Consider the following 25,299-nt stretch of genomic DNA (forward strand, 5'->3'; position numbering starts at 1 on the left):
TCAGCAGAGGTCTCCCGTCAGCCAGGTCATCATCCACATTATGCTCCATATGATGAGTGGCACTCTCCTTATCACTCTCGGCTTCTGTCGATGACTCCCAAGGCCTTCAGATGGTAACCCTCTGTTGCCTTCTCACTATACGAGTCTGAGGAGAGGGCGAGTTGCCAGATATGACAGATGGTACCATGTCCCCATCTTTGTTCTTCCATGCTTTGAACAGAAATGTGGGCCCTTCGCCTGTTTCCTGCCGAGCGAGCCAGAACTGGAGCAAGGTAGTGGTGTCCCAAATTTGCAGCTTCAAAGGTTCCTTCAAGTCAACATCTGCCGGAAGATATGTCCGTGCCACGAAGTCATCCTGACTTTGTACAATGGCACTCCATGGCACAACCACCTTGTCCTTCCCGGAGCATATCCCTTTGTCCGTGCATTGAACAATTTGTCAGGTGATGCGACGACAAACTCATGATAGTGCGATGTAAGAAAGGCCCTCCTCACTATGGCCTTCTTCTCCTCAAGTTTGGTGTCGGTGATGTCTGGAAGGAGTGGCATACCCTCCCCGTCCATTTCGAGTTCGAAGGCTGGTTTTCGAATTCGTTTTCGACCTCCCTTGACCTGAAGTCCTCCATCCCGTGCCCCGGCGCCTATCATTGTGATGCTCAACATGTTCAATCTGGTATACATGGTTCACACACTCACCGAACTGTTCCTGCGCGTACTCCTGCCACACTGGCTCAATGTCCTCCCAGTCCTTCGTCTTCATGAAGCTGTCCCCATCTCCTAAGGCCTCATTATCATCATGCCTGCATGAATATTTTGAGACGAAAAATCTCCGTCGATGGATAATGTACTCACATCCCGAACAGCACCTCGCCCTTTTCATTCTTCCAAGCCGACATCACAAACACTCTCATCCCACATTGCCTCCACATCTCGTTCGAAAAGTGCTCCATATATGCCAGACTTGTGCTTGTATCTCCGGAGGCGGACAGTTGTTGGACCACTCTTCGGCTGTTTCTTTAGCCTTCTCCAACTCGTCGTCATCCAATTCAGCCATGACTCTCTTCACCGCCGCCTGATAATGTTTGAACATACCAGGATCTCCTGGCTTTACCCCAGACTCGTCCTCAATCCTCTTCAGCACCTCTTCGCGTTTCTGCTGGTAGACCACCATCCTGGGAGTCCATTTCCTCCCATACTTGATCATGTCCTTCCTTTCCTTCTTTTTCTTGTTGTTGAACAACCAAGTCTTGTACACCTAAGAGTTGATGAAAGAATGTGACATTAAAAATTTAGTTTTTCAACACAACAAAGAAGCCTCACCTGCTTCCTCTTTTTCCATTGTTTTTGGTCCAACTTAGGAGCAAACAACCTGGCCGCCCTTGCTATGGCAGTGAAAATCGCTTGCTTCTCACTCCTTTTGGCAGCAGTCCACTCAGGAAGGTAGTTCTTCAACTCCAAAATCTCCTTGTCCGTGAGCTTCTGAGACTGTGGTTGACGCATCCTGTGTCTTCCGGAAGTCGTGTTGGTAGAATGACCTGTTCTTGCCATAGTGAATCAGAATGCAGAAATGGCTAAGGATTTGCAAGGTGGAAGTATTAATGAATTGTGCGAAGTTGAACTTTAAGCAAAGCCTAATGATAGGTTAATCGGCCCATATTGGACCCTGAGCCATTAATGGAAATGAATTTGTAATGAGCCAACAGGACTGCACCGCATCATATTGCAATAACAATTCATTACACCTGAGCTGATGCCTTGCTTGCAACATTAATAAACAAGATGAAGATAGGTAGATGCACCCCAGTGCAAAAATCTCACAGGGTGGAAGCAAGGGGCAGCAAAGGTAGGAAGACACGGCTCAATCTGATCTCCCCTGCTGCTCGGGGAATGTCATCTCCCCACCGAAAGGAATGCCTTGATTATCAGATGAATGACTCCAATTTCTGCAAGATGATTTGCATGAAAAGGACTCTATGCTGGAAATACAAACTGGCTAGGAATGGTATCTTAGAAAGTGGAAAGGCATTCAACAGACTCGATGAAGCAGCACCCTCACATTTGAAGACAGAATGGTTAGCCAGGGAGAGGATAGCTCAGTCAAGCAGATTGAATGATCCTTCAGCCATGGATGAATATGAGATTAATATCAAAAAGGGTATGTTGAGTTCCATTGTCTCCATTGAGGTCTGAATTAATATTGCACTCAGCACCTAGCAAAAAGGAGATCAAGCTTAGATTGTTAGAGGAGGGTAACGCCCGCAATGCAGCACCCTCTTGCAGATCTGTGGCGACATGGATATCAACAGGGTTAGCAATTGAAGAGGCTCAGATTGCATTGCTCATCGAGGTCCGAAGGATCGGAAGAAGATCCACCGAGACACAGAGATTAGACATGCCTGTCAACGAGATCGGCTCCAAGGCCAGATAGATGGATTTGCTTGGTCTGCTCTAACACATCTCGGGGAGGGATTTGATGCAGATGATGAACCTGAGGACTTGGACGTAGATATTCTAGATGATCTCGATGATGACCCAACGGATTTCACAGAGACATCTCATACATGGACAAACTCTCCCGAGCTCACTGTAATCCCATTGCCATCAAACCTGGGGGTTGATAGATGCAGACGATGCATGGCAGAGGATCTGATTCCCCTGGAGATGTTGTTTCGTGAAGGGCAGGCCAATGATGCCCTTCACAATCTCCGCATTTACCTTTGCAACAAGGCCATCCTGTTCTGAACAACCGTTAGGCAGGCCAAATCCCAGGCCCTGAAAACTCGAGCTTGGTCCCAGGTGACGTCGGTGCAGCAGGCAGTCTCCCTCCATGCCAGCATATATACAAAGACAAGGAAGCAAATGATGAAACTTGAGCCGGGGCAAGACTAGCTTCAGAAATACAAACCCCTGCTTCGCGAGCAACTCAAAATCAGCACTGCAGTAGGAGACCCAAATGCCTGAGGTCAATGAAATGAATCTTTGGCTTGGTTTTGGTCTGTTGAAGTCGACCTCAGGGGTCCTGATCAATCGTGGAATGAGGAATGTGAGTTCCTGCTTGCATGTCATATCCCGCGGTTACCTGACTGGACCCATGCCAAGTTTACCGAGTCCATTGGCTGAGGGCAAAGGCACTATGGGATCGATGGAGGGAGGAAATGCTATTGGTCAAATTGGAGATGGATTGGACATGTAAGTTCTTTTTGTGGAAAACAACCCAATGGGGCGAGCACATGCAGGAATCATTGGAGAAACACCTTCCAGGTCATGGATGCTACGCCGGAAGGCAATCCCAAATGTATTCATTGCTGGCACAGGATGCGCAGGCAGCTTTTCAAGACCTACAAAATGTGTTGATAGAGGCTGGAGATGAATGAACATTGTTTTCTCATGAAGTCCCTTTTTCCACATACATAATTGAGGCCTGGGAATTGTCCAAGTCAGCCCATGTCGGAGTTTGAATTTCATATCCATCCATCAGTGATTCTTATCTTCACATCTTCACCATCTTTCACTTGTATTGCCAGCACCATAGTCCTGTATTAGCCATGTCTGCATCTCATGCATCCACTTCTGGCACTCTGAATGCCGGAAGCCATTACCGACCGCTGAAGCTGAGCCTTGCAACTATTTCCTGCACATTGGCAATGGCTGGATCTCGCGTCTGTGCATGCATCTCTCAATATCGGACGGAAGCTGCCAACAATGGTCTATCTTCTGACCGGATCAAGTATTTTAAAGCTGGGCTGCAATGGGAGATGAATGTATGTCACCACTGCCCTGATGACTTTGTTGGTCAATGCTAAGAATGTGAGCAGACTTTTGTCACATCACTCCTGCAGTACTCCGCTTCACAGAATATTGTGTCGGTGGTTCCGGTCCCTGTCGCTTATATCCTTAAGTTGTATCCCATGCTAACCTGGAACATGGTTCCGGACGACATCTTTTCATTCCACCTCCTTTCATTTCATGATGAGCCAATTGCAGGACATCCGTCCTGGATTGTGTTTGCATATACATGTCCATGGTGGATGGGAAACACCACAATCCCTGATCAACCATGGCAGTGGGATGAAATAATGGCTTCCTGCATCTCTCACTACCAGTATTGGGCGGTAAGATGTTAGCTGAATTACCTTGATTGATGACTTATCTGTTTCAGCTTAATGTTGAGGATGATGCTTTGGTTCTTCCAGAGAAGTTGAAAAACACTTCGACTCCACCACTCATGGGACTGAGGTTCATCAAAGAACGCATGGAAGCATTGATGGAGGAGCAAGATCAGGGCATCAAAGCCAAGATGGGAGAGGTGAAGATGTACACTGACATGTTAGAGAAATTGAGGAAAGGCAAAGGAGTGTAGTCCCATTCAGTCTTCATTGTATACAAGATGTAACATATTCTATGCATTCAAAAATCTCACATCCAAGTCCCGGGCACCCAGGTCCCGAGTCCCAAATTTCGGAGGTCGGGGTTTGGAGACCCGGAGCTCAGCAACTGTGTTGGGTGTCAGGGTATCCAGACCATTGGAGATAGCATGTGTCAGTATTTTGCGTTTCATGGTTCATGTTGGGTGAATATGGAATCGGGGACCAGGGACTCGGTATTCAGAACAGTGTCAAGTCCCAGGTCACGAGCTCCGAGTCCTGAGTCCCGAGTCCTGAAGTTCAGAGGTCAGGGTTCAGCGACCCGGAGCTCGGCAACTGTGTTGGGTGTCAGGGTACTCGGAGCATTGGAGATAGCATTTGTCAGTATTTTGAGTTTCATGGTTTATGTTTCATGATTATGGAATCGGGCGTCAGGGACTTGGTATTGAGAACAGTGTTGAGTCCCATGTCACGAGCTCCTCCTCCCGAGTCCCGGAAGCCCAGGTCCCGAGTTCCGAGTTTTGGAGGTTGGGGTTCGGTGACCCGGAGCTCGGCAACTGTGTTGGGTGTCAGGGTACTCGGAGCATTGGAGATAGCATTTGTCAGTATTTTGCATTTCATGGTTCATGTTTCTTGGTTAAGGAATTGGGTGTCAGGGACTCGCTATTCAGAACAGTGTTGAGTCCCATGTCATGAGCTCCGAGTCCCGAGTCCCGAAACCCACACCCAGCAGTTGCCGAGCTCCGGGTCGCTGAACCCCGACCTCCGAAATTCGGAACTCGGGACCATGGCAGATCCTTGCTTACTGCTATATTTCCAAGGTTTGACAAGGTTCTCAACCCTGCCCAGTACTGCTCAGGATGCATGACTCTGAGTGCCGCGGACGCGATGGCTGCTGGCCTTGCAATGGCTTTGAGGATATTCTTGCAGGAAGGTCCCTTCAATGATGCAGATACCTCCGGATCTGACACATTCTTTGGGATTGGTGAGTATGACTGCCGGAATCACCATCTCATCAGATCCTACCTCGTGTCCCTGTTGAAACCATGCCAGAGATAGATTGATGCATCTGGGAGTTGGTCCAACATCTTCCGAGCCCTGGTTGAACAATGTTTGATTAGTTCGCCAATTGCCATCAGCCCTTACACTTTTTTCGAGGCTTGGAGCGAGCAAATCAGTGGCCTCCCTGATTTCCTTCTGTAGGTTCCATTAATATTCAATATCCATTGAGTAACAATGTATATCACACACCTGGGTGGTGTCGGTCAGGGCGTCTGGGAGGTACCATCCAATGATGGCACCAGATGCATCGAGAATTGTGGCAGGTTCGTCGACCAACCTTTTGCCTTCATGGCCAGGAGGACACCTCTCAAGCAACCTCGCCTCTCTATGTTCATTATGCCCGGTGTCCTTCGGGGAGATCAATTTGCTATATCTTGCAATATCCATCTGCATCTGAACTGTCATGCAGGAATTTGAATGATAAAACGAATTTTCCGAATCTGCAGGAAGACCCACTGGGATTTTTAGATGCCTTTATGAGTACATCAGCCAAGCGATCACACGCCATCACCAGATCAGTGTCTAGGTTGGGGGAAGGTATGACTGGGCCTCCTCCAGTCTTCTCTGCCTTGAATTTCTGTTCAGTATATTCCCCTGCTTCATAAGTCACAGTCAGGGCCCAAGTGCGCCAGATGTTTATGCTATCAGGAGGGGAAGGGGAAGAACCGTTCATGCTGGATGTCCGGACTTTGGTGTTATAGGGGGTGGAGATAGAGAGGATCAGATAAGGGAGCCTTGGATAATTTTGGCTGTCAAAGATGTATTATTATCCATTGCTCAATGAAATACTACCTGATTGGAAGTGTGCTGGTCATCAGATATTCATTTGTCGACTCCCGGGTCCCGGAACTCGGAAGTCGGTACGGTTGACCCATATTTGGGTGGTCGGAATTTGGCGTCTCATAGGGCAACACAAGCTTCGCACAGCCATGTCAGGAGATCACCTGCTGCTCCAGGAACTCAGTAACTTTGATTTATTACCTCCTCTGAGTACAGTTGACTCACATTTTGGTGGTCGGAACTTGGCTTCTTGTAGGGCAACACAAGCTTCGCACCCTGGATTCCACATTCTGCAAGACAACCTAAGCACCATCAGAGGCCATGTCAAGAGAGCACCTGCTGCTCTCTTCAGAATCATCTCAATTTTGGTTGGCCATTTAACATGGAAAGTATTAACTAAATTATGTGTTGAGTTCCGGGTCCCAGAACTCGGAACTTGGAACTTGGCTTCTCATAGGGCAACACAAGCTTCGCACCCTGGATTCCACATTCTGCAAGACAACCTGTGCACCATCAAAAAGTATTAACTAAATTATGTGTTGAGTTCTGGGTCCCGGAACTCGGTACAGTTGACTCAAATTCTGGTGGTCAGAACTTGGTGTCTCATACCCAGTGAGAACCGGACCTCACCGTATCAATGGAAAACAATAGATATATTTACAAATATTGTCAAAGCTACGCAAATCGTGAATTCAGCATATTATTGAGAAAGTTGATGTGTGTCGTCTCGATCAAAAGAAGCAAACACACAATTTTGTCAATATTGTCTTGCACATTTTTGCAGACATAGGTCAATCAATCAATCGAACACAGCAAAATTCAAATCACTTGTCACTTGTTTGTGTTGTTTTTAACTTGATAAGTGTATGCGACGCGCATCCTTACTTTCAACTACATACTAGTATGATGGCTTCATCCCAGGTTGATCTGGTCCTGGGCCCATGTCTCTTCCTGTGCCTTGTGTTTTGCTGATTATCGATTACTCATGACGCGAGCAACTCTCTGGAAGCTTCATCCACTGTGCAAACACAGCAGATACCACTCCTCAAGACCGTCTCGATCATGGCAATGACACTGTCGACATGAGCACTGAGGACACAGAAACACCTGTATAAGTAACATGTGTGACCATGGTAAGTCGCCAACTCGTGCTTGTATTATGTTCACAGATACTGATGGTATTGTAGACCTCCTTCCCCATAATCAAGAACCCTCTGTAAGTCTTCAAAGACCTTGTTCAAACTGGCACTGACTTGGGTACATACAGTGCGAAGCTTGCTGAGCGAAAATGTGAATCTACTGTCCCAAATCCTGCAGTGACCCAGTACATCGAAGAACGGAAGGTATGTCATGTGTCGATCTAGAACACTGTATCAACCTTTGACCTGGAATTTTGGGCTTAGGTCACTCTGCGCACACCGATGGTTGAAGCAGATTGTCGCAAATGGCTCATCAGCCAATTTCAGGATTTACTGGTCTGACCTGATGAAAGAGAAGCAGCTGGTACGTACTCCTATGCTACATGTTTCACATGATTGATTTATGTCTTGCAGGCTTATGATCCCGATGCGCTGAAGCTGGTAATGAACTCAACTAAATGCGCACTCATCCTGATACAGCTGTTTACATTTTTTTTCTCAGGTCAAGGACAATATATGGAACGGCAATACAGTCGACATCATCAACAAGATCTCTTCTGGCAGCCTATACTAGTTGGCATCCACCATGGGTGCAGCGGTTGACATCAGGTGGGTTGCTGGCGAGGACCAGGTGGACAGACTGCAGCAGGTAGTATAGTTATGTATATTTCATTTTTGCGGTGTCATTCATTTGTTCTCGCAATGTATATTAGCGTCGTTTTCATGCGATTTCTGTAGTTTCATTGTGCAATACGACTACATTTAAGAATCTACGATAGTCAACAGAAATATCATATGCGAGAATCAGTGTGAAATCGTGAGATCTCCGTCGAACAGCATTGCTAGAAAATCGACTATAAGTCCCATTCTCTACGCTCATCTACGGAAATCTTATGTCTGTGGCTCATCAATATTTCGGCCGTTTTCTGTCGATACGGTGAGGTCCGGTTCTCACTGGGTCTCATAGGGCAACACAAGCTTTGCACTGCCATGTCAGGAGATCACCTGATGCTCCGGGAACTTGGTAACTTTGATTTATTACCTCCTCTGATTTGGTTGATGTACAACTACCTCAGCTCCATCATGTCTACAATTATGATACACATGGGCCCACCCATCTATCTATATTTTATACCACCCTCGGCCCACCCGTCTAATTTAATATGTGTCTGGGCCCACCCGTGAATGTGATAACAAGTACCTACCCATCTCTCTCATACACATCTACCTTAATACACCCATCTGCATAATATCCAACTACCTCGGCCCACCCGTCTACCTAATATTCATGTACATCGGCCCACTCATCTACTCTATATATTCCCTGCATGGGCCCACCTGCCTCCATCGGGAATAATTTGCCTCCCTGCTCATCCGTCATAGTCAAGGATATTTTTATCATGGGCCCATGGTCCGCTGGCCCATATCATACGGGATATTATGCACGTCCATTCCCTCGTATTATACGGAGATAGGTCACTGTAATATGTTGGCACAGAAGAAGGCAGCAAGGGGCAAGAGGACTAAGGTTCCTGTCGACGATGCTGATATTCGCTGTTCTTCCCGCAATGTTAGTACTGTGAAATGATCGTTGTTGAGTCTTCCTACTACAAATCTAGCCATCTTATGTATCAGTCGAGTTTTTTCAGTAGTAAACAATTTGTTGGTGACATATGTGCCTTCTGAATCACTCCTGCCCTCACCCTCACCCAAAGATTGGTGCGCTAGGGCTGTGTGTATCAATATCTCTATTAAAATGTAATATAAATGACTTGATCATGTGATTGCAATGCTTACCAATGATGACATTAGCATGACGACTATTTTTTCCCTCTTCTAATTCTGACTTATACCACCCACTGGCAGCATCAAATGTCGATGCTCAACACTTATTAGATTCCAGCCTGCTGGTCCATCAAATTATATCTGTGAGCTCTCAGTGTTACAAGTAACATCGGCTACATGGCCCCCCTATCATTTTTCCCCTTCGTCCTCGCCCTCGTATGCCTCCGGCTCGTACTTCTCTACCAACTATCTGTTGACCGGATCCTCGGGACCGTTCCCGTCCCTCATCCCCCTCCTATCGCACCAACGTGCGCACGTGCCTTTGGGCTATGACTCGTTCTGACTCGTGCCACCAATGTGGCTTTCCTTATCTTGTCTTATCTTTCCTCTGACTCATGCGTGCTGTGCATTGTATCATCTACCGTTGGCTCGTTCCAACGTTTCTCGGTCTCATTCCGCATTCGACCTCACATCACTAATCAGGCTCTGCTACCAGTGTACCTATACCCTTTCCGTTTCCCCTTTGCCCTTACCTACAGTACGGTAGCCTTGCCCTTAACCCTTTCCACTTAGTATAAGTAGTCGGTCACTCTGTACTAGATTCCCTAACTTGAATCTACTCAATCTTCCCTCGAACATACTTCCCTCTGAAGCCCCCTCAGCTTCAGTCTCTAGTATCTTTTCTTAGGTGCTCATCGCGCCTAAGTCTACCTCGATCGACTACTCATCGTTCGGACAAGACTGTCCTTACTTTGAGAACATCAGTGACTTTGAAGACATCCGTCTTAGAAGTCACGTGACACGTGCGTCTCTGATATCTGCTGACTCGTCGTCACCGGTCTCAGTCGCTACACCGGACCCTTCCGGTTACGTCACAAACGTTAGCGGACGACGCCCCTCTTAGGGCTCCACATAACAGATCTATTTGAGTGCGTAACAGATAGTAGGATATTGAATTGAATGATGCTAAGGAATATTTATGTCAACTTGTAAGGCATAGGGATTCGAAAAAAAACACTCATGCCCCACCAAGCTACTACGTTCTTGATATCCTCTAGCGGGAAAGCCAGGTAGTCCTCGAGCTCTTGACAAGGCCTTCGGCTTGCAGTGTCACTCACACCATGGGATTTGACAGTGTCACACATCCAGCTGTGGCCATATGAGCCTTGGCATGCAAGAAAGGAAGGAGCCACAACAGCAGGCTCTGCATCCGGCAAGGAATTGTGATGATAGTATCTGTCGAAAACAATCTGCAGGCATCTCATGCCCTTGTCAAAGTTGCAGGGCTCCCATTTGCTCTTCACATACGCAGTCTTATAGTTGGGGTCCAGCACTAGATACAATACATTAGATAGGGCTTTACATTAATCAAAACATGTACTGAGACAAATAAAATAGACATCAGTTTCATCGATCTTGTGGTACCACTTGCGAAGATTGTCAATGCCAGAGTCAATGGCGGTTGCAAAGTCAGCAGACTTCGAAGACCCGGCCATATTTTGCCAGGTTTGTTGGAGGAATTCAAGTACCGGGATCACATGCCATACAGTGGGTTCATGAGTCGCAGAGAATGATTGCTGTGCATTTGCAGGCTCCTGGTAATGCAATAAGTTAATAAAAATTAAACTCATCAATGAAGAAGCACGCACCTGAAGCACATCATGCATCAACTCTAAGTTCTTCCATTCCTCGGCTGAGAGCTTGAATGTGCCATAGGACTTGCCCTGCAGGTTGTGGACTTCGTCGCTATCATCTGCAAGCTGTATAAATCTATTCACACCCTGTCAATAGAGTTAGTAATTGTTTGTAGGGACAGTAGCGGTAAACTAACCTTACACAACTTGAGGGTGCGCTCCAACATGCCAAACAGTGAGGCCCATCGAGTGCGAATCCATTTCAAAAGCTCAAGGTTGGGTTCATTGACCTCTGTGCAACACTTGTGGAAGAAAGTACGGGCTTGGGGAGATTTCTGTACCTAAATAAACAGAGTCAAAGCAAGGCTAATCAGACGAGGCACAAACTTACCTGCCCAACAAACGCAAGGGCTTTGCCCACAGTATCAGCGACATCGAAGTCAGTCACTTCATCATCGTCATCTTCATTGGTCTCGTTCCTGATGAGAACACTTGCAGGGGTAGGCACAACCTCTTCAATGAAATGTTTTGCGGCCAGATGTAGGGCATGCTCCATACAACTGAAAAGACGTTAGCATATAATAGAAAGTGATATAAATATAACCCTTACTGTACACAGTGCTCTCCTGCAACCCATTCCTCACCAGAAGGGTCAATAGTGAGTGCAATGGTCTGAATTGCTGTGTCATTATTGGTGGCGTTGTCGGCCATGAACCATCCAACCTTGGTGTGAAAGTCGTAGTTATTGATAGTTTCAAATAAAATCCTTCCGATATTGCTACCACTATGGTTGCCATTGATGATCGTGAATGTGAGCTGCTCGCTCTTCAACTCCTACTCTGAGGGTATCTCACCCCAACGAAGTTGTAATAGGCAGGACCCTTTTGTTTGGCCAGCTCCACAACTAAACAAAAGTGGTGAATGAACAAAAATGGATTCTGGCCTATCAATATGATGTTAGCTGTAACATGCTTTGAATTCTCAGTTAAAGTTGGTTTCAACTCGCTTGAATCAACTTGCACTTGGTGACACTCATAACGAGGGTTTAAGGCAAGCTGGGCCTCCAGCTGAATGCTCAGAGGACCTGCATAAATTGTAACAGCGCGAAACTGACAGCTCGTACATGAAAGGACAAGACTCGAGAAATATTGTACAGTACCAGTTGCTGAGAACACCATGAAACAACGAGTTGAGCAACCAGATCAAGAAAAGGGAGAGACTTGTCTCGACAAAATCCTATAGGGCTATTTTATTTTATTTTTTAAACAAGGGAGCTGTTGAGTTATCATGTCCTAGACCTGTGTATGAGAAGCTGAAGCAGGAAAGGGTGCTTGTGAATGTATTTCTGGAACTCATCTGAAGACCAACATTTCACTGCCTGTATCAGTGCAGGTGTGATGCCAGTTGCAGCCAGAGCGGTAGTGCCTTCAGCGCGCATCAAGTGTCCCGAAATAGCAGTTCCAAAGAAATGGTGTAAGTACTACATGAACCAGGCTCACGTTGGTGTGGTATCACGTGAGGTAACCCAGATTTGTGGATGATATTGAAACTTGTGATCACAAGCAGACATGTCGGAAATTTCTAAAGGTGCCTTGCAAGGGACCCCTCTTGAGGCCAATTGAGGGGTTGCAAGATCAATGCAAGAACACCCGAAATTTATTGGAAAGGACTTCCAATTGCATCGCAAGTGGCTTACAAGGGGCCGTAAATGAAACTTTTGCAAAAAATCTGTCCTAATCTGTCCCTAAATGAGGTTGCAATCAGCTTGCAAGTGTCAATTGAGTCCCACTTGCAAGATTTTCAGGTCCACTTCCAAGGCACTTCAAATGGGCTCAGTCAATTGAGGGCTTGCAATGCCTTATCAGGCATGCCAAGCAAAAATAACTTTTTCTAACACACATACCAATTCAAAGTGCCAAAGGGTCAAGTCATATGTTGTGCTCAGCCAACAGCAAGATCTGGCAACCCGCTCCCAGGTTGCTGTTCTTTTGATAAGGTAACATATAGGACGTGGAGTTGACATCAATTTGAAGCATGTGGTGCAAGGCCACTTTGTGATAAGATTGATGCTTTAGTGCATCAGGTCACACCAATTCACCGAGGTGCTGGAGAGTCTTGTATCCAGTGACAAGCATAGCAACAAACAAGATGTTGTTGTAGCACTTGGAGGAAGCAAATACATCAGCTACAAGACCACCACCAGTGCTACTTTCTTCTCCAAAGGCAGTGAAACTTGCATGGAGTTCAGATCTACTTTGAAACTGATGACAGTTAACAGCGATCTGAAGACTTGTTTCAAACACTTGTGCAGAAGATGTAGCTCATCCCAGAGCAGTAGAAGGCGAGTCTGCTTCATGGGAAAATAGCAGTCATATGGGGGGTAATATAGGACTCGCCTTGTGATCTTGAAAGAGAAAGAGTTGTCCATGTATGTTTTAAGGGCATTGATGAGAGTACAATGAATTGCAATCCACACTACAAGAGACATGAATGAGATCCAGATTTTTGGTGAACCTCTGCTGCTGAAATTGTTGTTACGATCCACATGCCGTTGGCCATGGACTGTCAAGATCTGCTTGACCTGCCATAAGAGATGTATAGGCAACCAATGGAAAGCCTGGAACACATCAGACTTGAACATTACCAACTCAACATTAGGATGCTATTCCTGGAAGCAAAGAAGAGAAGCTCCAAGCGAGTGCGAACCATCAAGTTTTATCCCCTTGATGTCATCTTTGTCAATCATGGAGTTAAGAGAATAGTCACCTGCAGTATGATCAATGACCAAGTGTAGCTTATCTGAATTTGGTTTAGGCACAGTGTGCATGGGGACACTGTACATCCCCAGGTAGAGATCCATGCTGAAGCTTTCAGAGATGCGACCTAAACATATCTCTTCACCTAACTGATCCTCTATGAATTTAAGCTGCTCATCCATCTTGGAGCAAGTGTGTGAGGAATTGTCATTGATAAAAGGATATGAATGGTCAGAAGTATTGGCCCATGGCCAGAAACCCTGACACAAAGCTCAACAAACAGATTTGATGAAGGGTTGATAGGATGATCTTCGAGAAGCTTTTCAAAATGATCAATATTGATCAGAGTAATGATATAAAACAAGTCTGGTCTCTGAGCGATGGTATGAGCAGCATCACTGTCAGAGGTTTTATTTAATGGAGAAGGAATGGGCTCAGCATATTCTGAAGAACGAGCAGTTGGACTAAAAGAAGCATCTGCCAGTGACCAAATAAGTCCTCATCTATGACATTGGCACTTGAGAGGCCATTTAACTGGACTTGGACTTTGACTCCTTGAAGTGCTTTGGTTCTGTGTGTTGTCATACACACAACCTACCGTCTTGCTCATGTGAGCAGACATGCACATAGCAACAGGTGTTTGAACTGCAAGAACACTCTCTGCTGTTCCATTTGCGACAAGGTTCATGTCAGTTGAAAGAGGTCTTGTCCCATGCAGGAGCACCATGCTTAGACACCTTTTTGTCATCCTCATAGTGTCTTCCACCTGTCTGGAAATGGGACTCATAAATGTCCATGAATGCTGCAAAGTCACTGAGTTTGATCCTGTGTGAGTTTGCTGCTCTATTTCTGATGGTCTTGTCATATCTGATAACCCTCTCATGGGATCTCTTGTGGTGCAGGTCAAATCTGTTGTTAATGTATTCAGCATATGTAAGCAGTGAGCTCATCCTCTCAATGAAAGAACATGGACTTGATGGATCTATTCCAGGCTGCTGACCACTGTGTCACAGTTGTGATCTTCTTTGTTGCTGCTTCCAAGGCCCCTGAATACTTGATTTCAATGTTTCCGATGGTTTCTGTACATTTATCAATGGTGCACAAGGAAGAGATGATTGAATGAATGGCATCAAGGTTGACACACTTTCCTGTGACAATCTCAGCCCATACAGCTTTGTGGAATTCCGGTGTAGAGACTCATGCCTCTCATGGTGTGATATGGGACTTTTCACTAGGGAGTACATGGCACGAACTTGCAGCACCACTCTGTGTACTATCCACAGCTATCCCTATATGAGGTGCAGCTTACCCACGCAACGCATACCATGCGTGCACTCTTCCTGCGCTTTGTGATGTATATGTGCGCATGCGCGCTTTCCCGTGCTTGAGTGCCTATAGTGCCAGCCATCCAGAATGCATCCATCCACTGTCCACCAAGTTCTCTAGTGCGTATATTTCCATCTCTCTCATTTGCATATTGTTCCACCTTTATTTTTATCATGGACCCTTACTTATAGATATCTTTACATACCTTACTCGGAAGCACTTCGGCACCATACTTAAGTGCCAGCAGTACATACCATTAGGCACCTTACCTTACCTTACCTTACTGGAACCCAACTTTACTTACCACTTACTACCTAGAAAGTTGCAGTAGAAATCTATTCTTTGGCACATCACATCTCACATCTCTTGTCTTACATTATATCATCACTTAAGCAAACTCACTCTTACTCTCTCTCATTTCTGCATACACACGTGCACTTTCCCGCACATTCCTGCGCCTTTGTGCCTTGTGCGCACCTGCACTTTCTCGTGCTTTGCTTCAGCACATACCTCTAGATTTTTGCTGCACTCACTTCCCCTTTAGGGTCGAACACACTTGTCGTCTCAAGTACTTATAGCAGACTAGGCAATGCGCGACCTTACAACATTTACAGATACAGTCAGGAGCCTCGTTTGCGCCTCGCTGTATTGTAGTTTCTACACCAGGCTGCATCAGTTATACATGAGATATCATTTGACTTCTTTGGGGTCTTGCGACCAGTTGAGGAGACCATCATTAGTTCGCATGAGATTTGTGGAGAGCTAACCTGCTGTACTTGACCATTTGGCTCAATAAAGACAGTCAAGGTTGAGCTTGGCACATTTCCAAGTGGGTTCATCACACTCAAAACTTGATTCTTGCTGATGTTCAATCTCTCTAGGAGCAACACTTTCTCTATCTTCTGTGCGGTGCACTGAAGGTTCAACAATATCGCAAGGCACAAACAAGGCTTCTGACTGTATCTATAAATGTTGTAAGATTGCATTTTGCCTAGTCTGTCATACTTGAGACGACAAGTGCATTCAACCCTAAAGGGGAAGTGAGTGCAGCAAAGATCTAGAAGTAGGCATTGAAGGCATCACTGGTTGGCCAATGCAAAGTGTGGGAATGTGTGTGCGTGTATGTGGAAACAAGGGAGAGTAAGAGTGAGTTTTCTTAAGTGATGATTAGACACTAGACAAGAGGTGAGAGTGCAAGGTGAATGTCAGAGAATAAATTGCTACTGCGACTTTCTAGGGAACTGGGTAGTGAGTACTTGGGGGTTCAGTTAGTTAGTAATTGTTCCCAAAGTTAAAGTTTGTACTGCTGGCGCTTATATATGGCACCTAAGCGCTGTCATGCGGAGCCGAAGTCCTTCCAAGTAAGGTATTTAAAGATATATGTAAGTAAGGGTCCATGATAAAAATAAAGGTGGAACAAATAAGAGAAATGGAAATATACGCACTAGAGAGCTTGGTACAGTGGATGGATGTGTCCAGATGGCTGGCACTATAGGGCACTCAAGTGCGGGAAAGTGCACATGCATATATATCATGAAGCATGGGAAGGGTACGTGCATGTTGCGCATTGCACGGGAAAGTGCACACATCATTAGGAATAGCTGCAGATAGCACACAGGGTAATGCTACAAGTTCATGCCATGTACTCCCTAGTGGAAACTGCCATATCACACAATGAGAGGCATGAGTCTCTACAGCACGGTATCTGGTTCATACTCATCTCTGGCTCTTTCAAATCCTCTGGTCCATTCCTCAGGCATGTTGAAGTACAGAGCCATAATGAAAGACTCGGTTTGATCGGATGCCTCACAGGTTCCTGTTGTGACAGCCTTTATGATAGAGACATAGGCCTCATGTTTTGAGATGATGCTGTGTTTAAAATCTTTAATGAAGTTGATACATCTCTCCACCAAGTCCAATTGGGGTAGAGAGGGTCCTCCAGCATTGGTTTGAGTTGAAGACCCTGACATGGTGGGTCCCCTAAGTGAAGTTCATGCAGTACTGGAAGAGGCATCTTGACTGGTTGACATGGAGGAATGATGGAAATTGAGTTAAAGTGAGATTTCAATAAATAGCTAAAACAAACTGGTGCAGGGAGTGCACAGGCAGACATGCTCAAATGCTGAGAGATAGCGAAGATGAACAATCGAGACTCAGATTGTCTGAGCTATATGCAGCTTCTATAGGAGACTCAAGAGAGTGAGCATACATCAGAGGTGATGTGCATGTGCAAAGTACCAGAACTCAGCCTGAGCTGAGTGTGACTGTGGATTCAATTTGTTTAAAATATTTAAAACTTGACAAAACATGCTTGGCACATGTTAGCACAAAGTTGGAGATTCAAACACTTATGATTTTTCAAAGTGTATGTTCATGGGGGAAAGTCATACATAGAGTAAAAAAAAGCAACTTATAGTAGATATACTGTTACATCATATTTCAAATGTTAACATTCATAAAAAGAGGGAGCAGGAGCAGGAGTGAATTTCAAACTCCCAGTGTGTGGTGTTTCAAGGGCATTTGCATAATAAGGTATATGAGGGCCTGGAGAGTATGTATTGGCCATATTGTGAATGCAGAGTACTGGAAGGAAGGTAGTGAATGCTAGAGGGACTAAATAAGTGCTGAGGGGAGGAGGACACATGAAAAAGATCTGCAGATGTAAGGTAAAGTGAAAGACAATGTTGTAGTTGTTGAGAGTATGGCTACCTTCAAGCTACTTTCCAGGATGTTGCTGCCCCTTGAGCCTCAAGTTGAAATGGATAATGGATCTTGAGTAGTGCTGCACTGTAGAGACTAATATCTCTGTGGGCTTGCAGGGATCTAAATTCCCAATGTCTCAATCACTTCCTAATATAGCGTGACTCATATCTCACCTCAGTGCACTTAGTGCTTTGTTGGTTGCTTGCATGCACGAGTGCTCCGGTTGCACATTCTCAGTTCTGTCACTTGTCCTCCATCCATCCATTCCATGTCTGTTCAGTTTGTCAGTGTGTATTTCCATCCTATTTCCATTTATTCTGACATATCTCCAGGGCTTATGGCCATATTCCATATGTTTTTGTCATGGACCCTTATATTACATATTATCTCATATCCGCTTCACTTCTCAGTTCACTTTAGCGCTTGACAGCGCTTAACATTACTTAGTATATATATATACTCACGCCTAAACTGTATAATGATTATCTTCTGCCCACACATCGTTGGACTCTAAGTCTAAGTTCTCAAAGGGACTGGAACCATCCCTTCAAAACAGTGAATGTATATTTAACATGAACATGGATCTGAAAAAATTCAATAAACCTTGAAAAAAAATACCTTAGAGAGATGATAATTAAAGGACTTCTGGTTCTTTGTCAACCTCCCATTGCAAGGCTTCTTAAAAGGAGCAATATACCATGGCTCTAATGGGTATGCACTGTCTGCCTAAACCCAATGACCATCAGGTAGAAGGTTAGCATGCTCTTGATAAAAACAAGTGGATCAAAAAGCAAATGCATTGTGGACACTCCTAGGATGATCCAGAGAATAATTAACTACGAGAAGATTATGTGGTAAAATGACTGCCTAGAATTAAATTTATTTTCACATACAAATAGTTGAAACAAAAATACCTGGCAGCCAAGGGAATATTTGGATTTCCTATCATAAAATGTCTCACCAAAGTAACCAAGTTTGGTAAAAAAAGATTCATAGTTGAGCCATTAATTGCTAGAAAGCCACTCTTCCACTCTAGGCAGGTATACAACTTGGCAAATTTGTGAGCCAGATCAGCATCCTCAGAATTATCTGCTGGAAAGCAGATAAACTGATCATAAGCATCAAGCACCGCAATCATCATACAATTAGTGCAATTAACTACAGACCCAACACTCATGCCTACCCATTGAGCGACATCTTCAAGAGTAATAGCATTTCCATAGTGGCCTGCTTGATTCAAAAATGGCAAGTTGAATGGAGACAGGGAGCTGAGGATTGTTGGAGAGGATTGTTGGACTGATTTTGGAAGATGGGATGATCAGAGATAAAATCAAGGATGTCATTGAAGATCTTGGGGTCAACACAGTGTTTTTGCTGAAACAAGTGAGGGCGGTGTTCTTCGTGATGAACCAACATGTCAAGCTGAGGTGCTTGTAGAGGAGGCTCATCGGGCTTATAGAGTACACAAGCTCTCTTAACCTCATCACAAAGAGCATTAATGGTGTCATGGAGGCAGTTGTAAGGTACAGCAATGTCATCAGAGGATATAGAACCATCACTGGAAGAATCTGAAGTCCCTGTCATAGAGGAGAGGGGGGAGGGGGGGGGAAGGTGAACTAAAAGATTGATTGATTGAATTATCATCATCTGAAGTAGTGGAAAGGGAATCCTTAGAGTCAGAATCGCTCTCAAAGTCAGACCAATCATCCAGGACATCCTGGTACTGTAGCTTGACCAGGGAAATTTCAGTTTGATCTACAATGGCCAGGAGTTCTTTATGGATGGATGGTTGGTCACAATTGGGGCAGGAGTCGAGGGAATCAAAACTCCTATCCATTTGTGTATATGTGACATAGTTTGTGGCAGAGTTTGAAATTTCGGAAAGTTCTGAAGTTTTGTCTCACAGTGAGCATGATGATGTCATCATCGACCTCACCCTTCAGCCTCAATGCTCATACACAGCACTGAGCAGGACATCAAATTTTCAGGTGTTATCAACCCAAGATAAGTACTTTTTGTGCCTCCTGTAAGTTCCAGCTAACATATTCACCCTTATCTTATAGGAAATCTATTCTAGTGCCGGTCCCACACATGACCGACAGCAGCTCATTTTTACCACCAAGCCACTGGTTCCTCACTACCCCCTACACCTTCTACACTTCCCTTCTTGAGGGATCAACCCTATGCTCCAATTCCTTATGCCTGATGCAGTCTTTCAACTGCCCCAACCTGTACTATGCCGCAGTACAGCCTAAACTGTCCATGAAAAAGGTGGTTCAAGCTATCACTGGTTTCATCAAGTCACAGTATGCTACCCATACTAGCATTGTGTATAGCTTCTTGAAGTCGGAGTGTGATGAACTTGCTGAGCAACTGCAAAACAACTATGGCTTATCTGCTAAATATTACCATGCCGGTGTAGAGACTCATGCCTCTCATGGCCTGATATGGCAGTTTTCACTAGGGAGTATATTGTCTCAATGAGTCATCAAACCAAAATGTCTATATCTTCACACGGTAGTGTCAGCCTCCCACGCTATAGGGAACATGAATATAGCTGGGAGGTGGACCTTTCTGACACCTCCCTATAGCATAGTCAGATTCCCACACCCTGACTCATAAGAAAGCAATTACATGAAAACCAACAAATATTGAGACACTTTTTGAGCCACTGTATATACTCACGCCTAAACTGTATAATGATTATCTTCTGCCCACACATCGTTGGACTCTAAGTCTAAGTTCTCCCTAGTATCTACCAACCAACATTAAGTATCTAAGTATAATATGAGCGCCCGCTGCTGTACATTACTAGAAACTCTGTCAATTTGTTTTCCGGCTCATTAAGAGTCGCTCAGCTCCACCACCTGCACATGTGCATTGCCTCTGCTCAGTGCGCACTACCATTATAGTCACTCATTGTCGCTTGTCATTGCTCATTTGCACTTTGTGTCGCTTTCGCTTGCTTGCGCTTTGCTCATTGTCGCACACCTTACCAGGCTTGACCAAGCCCGGTAAGGTGTGCGACAATGAGCAAAGCGCAAGCAAGCGAAAGCGACACAAAGTGCAAATGAGCAATGACAAGCGACAATGAGTGACTATAATGGTAGTGCGCACTGAGCAGAGGCAATGCACATGTGCAGGTGGTGGAGCTGAGCGACTCTTAATGAGCCGGAAAACAAATTGACAGAGTTTCTAGTAATGTACAGCAGCGGGCGCTCATATTATACTTAGATACTTAATGTTGGTTGGTAGATACTAGGGAGAACTCTGGTTCAGGATCCAGGCTGAGAAAGACCTTGAGTTCACTGCAGTGGATCAAGTACTGCATTATCCTACACAACATGATCATTCACTTTGAAATTGAGTATTACAAGAGGGATGGAACATATGAGAGTTCTCTAAAGTGGGCTCATGCAGAGGGGAAAGATTTCATTAATCAAGAAGTTGAGGGTCCAGATGGTGAAGAAGTTGTTGAAGACAGGACTTATGAGGGCACTCCAGGTCAAGCTGCTCGTGCAAGGCTGATTAATGCACTCTTTAATAGTCCTTACTCAGATGCACACCATAGGGAAGGATGATTTACCACAATGTTTGATTGGACATGTACTACCACTTAAACACCTGTACAACAAATATATGTAACTATGTAAACATCAATCAAGAAAGTACCAACAATTACAAAATAAAAAGCATGTGCATACAATGGAAACAAAACATAAAAATGTCAACAAACATATAGCAACAAATGACATAGTGAGAACAGATAGATGAGTAACAATGAGATGATAATGTGATAATGTGATAACAATGCTGATGCTGACGACGAGATGATGATGAAGATAATGAGATAACAATGACAATGACAGTGATGACAACAATAACAACAATAACAACAAGACAACAATGACGAGACAATAATGAGACAATGACGACAAGAAAACAACAACAGAGACCATGATGATTAGATGGAGATGGCAACATGACAAAGATGATAACACAGAGACACAACAACACAATGAAAAAAAGACTCATTCAGCTCCTCCATCCGATGCTGAGGCCTTTCTGGCCTGCATCATTTGGTGGTATTAGATTTTGAGTCAAAGAGTCTCTGCCTCTTTCTCAAGCACCAATGAATGTGCTTCATGGACTTGGATATCTCTTGTGAAGGTGAATTTCAGTGTCTTTGGTCTCCTGCAGCCGCTGATGGCTTACAGTGGCTTAAGAGGCCTCATGCTTGTGATTAGTGTGAAGTCACTTGTACTTCTTGACGTCACAATTGTGCTCCTTCATGTTGAGCTTCATGCGGAAGCACTTGTGCTTATTGTCATGGTGGGACATGACATCAGAGTGCATACTCTGGATCTCCCAGCATGAGGTGCAATCAATTGAGAACTAGAAAAATTGGGACCAGGGACTCACCTAATAAGTTCTTAGGGTGGCCTGCAAATAAGAGCTTGGCAATATCCGATGGATGGTTGTTGACAGCAGCCATTGTTTTTTTCCTATCAGAGTAAAATAGGACCTTACAATCAGCAGCTTGAGTGGTCAGATAATTTACCAATGTATCAGTAAGAGTGCAGTTGCTTTGTCACTGAATAGCTAGTAATGGTCCAGATGATTCTTTGGGCTGTCCTCAAGAGGTTGATGCATTGTTTATTGCCCTCAAGTGCAATGGAGTGTTAGATTTGAAGCATGCAGAACATTAAATACATTCACAATGGGCAGGAGGCATAGTTGTTTTGAAGTCTGATGTATGATGCTGGCCTGACCTTGAATCAACCGAGGTTTCTAGCCATGAGTTTGAAGTGTTTAGTTGGCATTTAACTGAGTTTCAAAACCTTCCAAAACCTATTTTGAGTACCACTATTGATAGTGGTATAATATTTAAATGGGTGTATGTATTGCATTATATGATATCATATTGAGATTGAGTTGAAATACTAGTCTAGGATTCGGGAATTGCATTTCCAAACACTGAGTAGGGTCATTTGTAATAATCATTGGGCCATTCAAAAAGTTCAGAATCACAGCAATCAATTGGCATGCATTCAAATCTGTGCTACTAAATACTATTAACAATCAATACTATGTGAACTCTGTACTAAACATATGATAACTTTCTTTATCTGCAAAGTTATTCAGAAAAAACCAGTCATAGGACTCCAAACATGTCATCACAGAAATGTCCTTCTTGACCTTCTCACCATATTCTGGTATCAGTTTGACAGCATGTGTAACATTTGTCAATAATACTACACTACCACACCTATAGTGTTTGCCATGCTGGTCCACCACATATGACCGCTCTACTGTCCACATCATGAGTTTGGGATGGTCATTGGGATTGGTGACAAAGTCAAAATATTATATGTAGAGGAGCGGACTGGAAAGATATGTTGGAAGAATCAGATTGGAAGCATATGGAACCTTGGGCTAAAAAATAAGTCAAACTTGGACGACACGACTTGCTGAATATCACCTCATTAGTGTTAGAATATGACAGCAAAAAATATGCATACTGATTTGGCCGTCATCACTTGTAACATTGACAAGGACAATATCACAGTTTCCAAGGGGAAATAGGTCACTGGGAGGGTATAATTGGATCACTCTGCTTGGCATAATCACTTAGATTGGAAGGTAGAGTGAAGTTGCAATTGACATTTGTTCCACATGTAAAAGTGTTTATGTCTGTGGTCCCGGCAAGTGTTCTTGCCACTGGAGAGGGAAGAATGCTGGATGAACTGGGAGACTGTGTGATCAGAATTAATGAGTGCATATTTGGTGAGAATATTGATGGGTGACAGGGACTTAAGATCTGGTGTTGAAGTTAAATGGAAGGCAGTGAGAGTGTCTCCAAAAAGAATGCCCTTGTGAAAATGATTACAGATTCAGTGAGGTCCATGGACAGAATATGCTTCATTGGGGAGTATACAAGAAACCCAGGAGAGTGCTGGGTTGATGGTCATCACTTCCTCATCTTCAAGGCTTATAGCATTGACAAGCAAAGAAGGTAAAGGAAAAGAAAGAGCCAGAAGCTCAAGGTGTCTTGGTACCTTTTGGCTTCACCTTTGGCAAAAATGGTCCAGGAGGAAAGCTGTTTGGTTTGTTGGATTCCAGTCAAGATGATGGTGAAGCATTAGCTACTATATTTTGATATCTTGGTACTTTCACTAATGTCTCATTGTAGAAATAACAATACAGCGAGGTGCGAACGAGGCTCCAGACTGTATCTATAAGTGTTGTAGGTCACGCGTTGCCTAGTCTGCTATACTTGAGACGACAAGTGCGTTCGACCCTAAAGGGGAAGCGAGTGCAGCAAGGATCTAGAAGTAGGTGCTGAAGTGAAGCGCGAGAAAGCGCAGGTGCACGCAAGCCATGAAGGTGCGGGAATGCGCATGTGTGCTGTGCGAAGTGCAGGAAAGTGCATGCAGGTATGCGGAAATGAGAGAGAATAAGCTTAAGTGATAATATGATGCAAGATAAGGGATATGAGAGTGCAAGATGTAAAGGAATAGATTTCTACTGCAACTTTCTAGGTAGTAAGTAGTAGGTAAAGTGAGAGGTCAAGTAAGGTGAAAAGTTGGTATCTACTGCTGGCGCTTGAATACGGTACCTAAGCACTGTCATGTGGAGCCGAAGCGCTACCGAAGCGCTACCGAGTAAGGTCTAGTATGTAAAGATATATATAAGTAAGGGTCCATGATAAAAATAAGGTGGAATGATATGCAAATAAGGGAAACGGAAATACACGCACTAGAGAGCTTGGTGGACAGTGGATGGATGCTTCTGGATGGCTGGCACTATAGGGCGATCAAGCGCGGGAAAGCGCGCGCACATATACATCGTGAAGCATGAGAAGTGTGCGCGCATTGCGCGGGAAAGCTGCACCTCATATATGTAGCTCCTTAAGAGCTTTAAACATGAAAGAGACAAAAAACGCGAAATGAGACGAGGGTAAATATACAATGCCTCTAGGCGCGCGCATTGCATGTCCTCAGGCGCAATATGGTGCGCCTGAGTCACCCCAGGGTCGCCTGAGACATGCTCTGCTTGGTGGTCAGGTGCCGTGATGCATGGATGCTTTACTGGCAAGCGATAGTCACTAGATGTAAAAAGCGCGATGTGCGCATGATCAATAGTGACATGTGGAATTACCAGAGGCAAACTCTGGTTGATGCAAGGTGTGACTTGAGCCTCTGATGTGGTAGAAGGCTCCTGCTAAGACGCAATAGATGTTTAGGGTCATCCCTGACCTCTGATGATGTGAGCGGCGATTGCAGTGATGGTGATGATGTGATTGGCGTGATTTCTTCCTTAAGCGTTGTGACAGGCGAGCATATCTTGAGCAATGGTGTAATAACATCCACAATGGGCGCGTCATTGTGCAATAGATGTTTAGGGTCTCCTTGAGCAGGTCAACAATCTTCAGCATTACCCATCAGTTGATCAGAACAAGGATGATCAGCCTCCTCAAGAGGTCATTGAGGCATCTCAAAAGCAGAACCCTACTGGGTCTTTCATCAAGCTTGCACATGTGGAATATAGCCCATTCCATGACTCACCTATCCAAACCTATCCTGTTGGCGAAATGTTCTTCAGTTGGGTTTTGATTTTGGTTTGATTGTGATTGAGATACAAGGAAATTGGGGTGCAGATGAGACTTGCCTACACCGAGTGAGGGTCCATGGATGAGAAATAAATACAGCTATGTAACATTAGATACATACCATGCTCGGTGTTGTCA

The 25,299-nt window shown here is 44.6% G+C and overlaps 7 protein-coding genes across 7 annotated transcripts; 5 read left to right on the top strand and 2 right to left on the bottom strand.

Moving 5' to 3' along the window:
- Window positions 1–1,926: 1,926 nt before the first annotated feature.
- F5891DRAFT_937070 (uncharacterized protein) lies at window positions 1,927–2,428 on the top strand (the record flags this gene model as incomplete). The annotated part of the gene is made up of 2 exons (XM_041374075.1): window positions 1,927–2,155; window positions 2,208–2,428. 2 exons carry the CDS (start codon window positions 1,927–1,929, stop codon window positions 2,426–2,428), a joined length of 450 nt encoding a protein of 149 aa, XP_041234228.1.
- A 667-nt stretch (window positions 2,429–3,095) lies between these two features.
- On the top strand, window positions 3,096–3,374 carry F5891DRAFT_937647 (uncharacterized protein; the record flags this gene model as incomplete). The annotated part of the gene is made up of 1 exon (XM_041374116.1): window positions 3,096–3,374. A coding segment is annotated over one exon (279 nt), but the record flags the coding sequence as incomplete, so codon positions are not given.
- Window positions 3,375–3,545: 171 nt separating this feature from the next.
- On the top strand, window positions 3,546–4,360 carry F5891DRAFT_1180188 (uncharacterized protein; the record flags this gene model as incomplete). The annotated part of the gene is made up of 3 exons (XM_041365882.1): window positions 3,546–3,761; window positions 3,816–4,112; window positions 4,160–4,360. The coding sequence occupies 3 exons, from the start codon at window positions 3,546–3,548 to the stop codon at window positions 4,358–4,360; spliced, it is 714 nt and encodes a 237-aa protein (XP_041234230.1).
- Window positions 4,361–4,981: 621 nt separating this feature from the next.
- Window positions 4,982–5,813, bottom strand: F5891DRAFT_937737 (uncharacterized protein; the record flags this gene model as incomplete). The annotated part of the gene is made up of 3 exons (XM_041374123.1): window positions 4,982–5,338; window positions 5,391–5,561; window positions 5,616–5,813. The coding sequence occupies 3 exons, from the start codon at window positions 5,811–5,813 to the stop codon at window positions 4,982–4,984; spliced, it is 726 nt and encodes a 241-aa protein (XP_041234231.1).
- Window positions 5,814–7,288: 1,475 nt separating this feature from the next.
- F5891DRAFT_1180190 (uncharacterized protein) lies at window positions 7,289–7,919 on the top strand (the record flags this gene model as incomplete). The annotated part of the gene is made up of 6 exons (XM_041365883.1): window positions 7,289–7,315; window positions 7,394–7,422; window positions 7,474–7,549; window positions 7,641–7,709; window positions 7,760–7,786; window positions 7,848–7,919. The coding sequence occupies 6 exons, from the start codon at window positions 7,289–7,291 to the stop codon at window positions 7,917–7,919; spliced, it is 300 nt and encodes a 99-aa protein (XP_041234232.1).
- Window positions 7,920–22,637: 14,718 nt separating this feature from the next.
- On the bottom strand, window positions 22,638–22,889 carry F5891DRAFT_937178 (uncharacterized protein; the record flags this gene model as incomplete). Its single annotated transcript, XM_041374082.1, has 1 exon — window positions 22,638–22,889. A coding segment is annotated over one exon (252 nt), but the record flags the coding sequence as incomplete, so codon positions are not given.
- A 1,654-nt stretch (window positions 22,890–24,543) lies between these two features.
- On the top strand, window positions 24,544–25,176 carry F5891DRAFT_974008 (uncharacterized protein; the record flags this gene model as incomplete). Its single annotated transcript, XM_041376402.1, has 4 exons — window positions 24,544–24,563; window positions 24,617–24,736; window positions 24,836–24,908; window positions 24,955–25,176. 4 exons carry the CDS (start codon window positions 24,544–24,546, stop codon window positions 25,174–25,176), a joined length of 435 nt encoding a protein of 144 aa, XP_041234234.1.
- Window positions 25,177–25,299: the final 123 nt, after the last annotated feature.

The sequence above is a fragment of the Suillus fuscotomentosus genome, assembly GCF_016647785.1.
Source record: "Suillus fuscotomentosus strain FC203 chromosome Unknown F5891scaffold_1, whole genome shotgun sequence".
NCBI lineage: Eukaryota > Fungi > Basidiomycota > Agaricomycetes > Boletales > Suillaceae > Suillus > Suillus fuscotomentosus.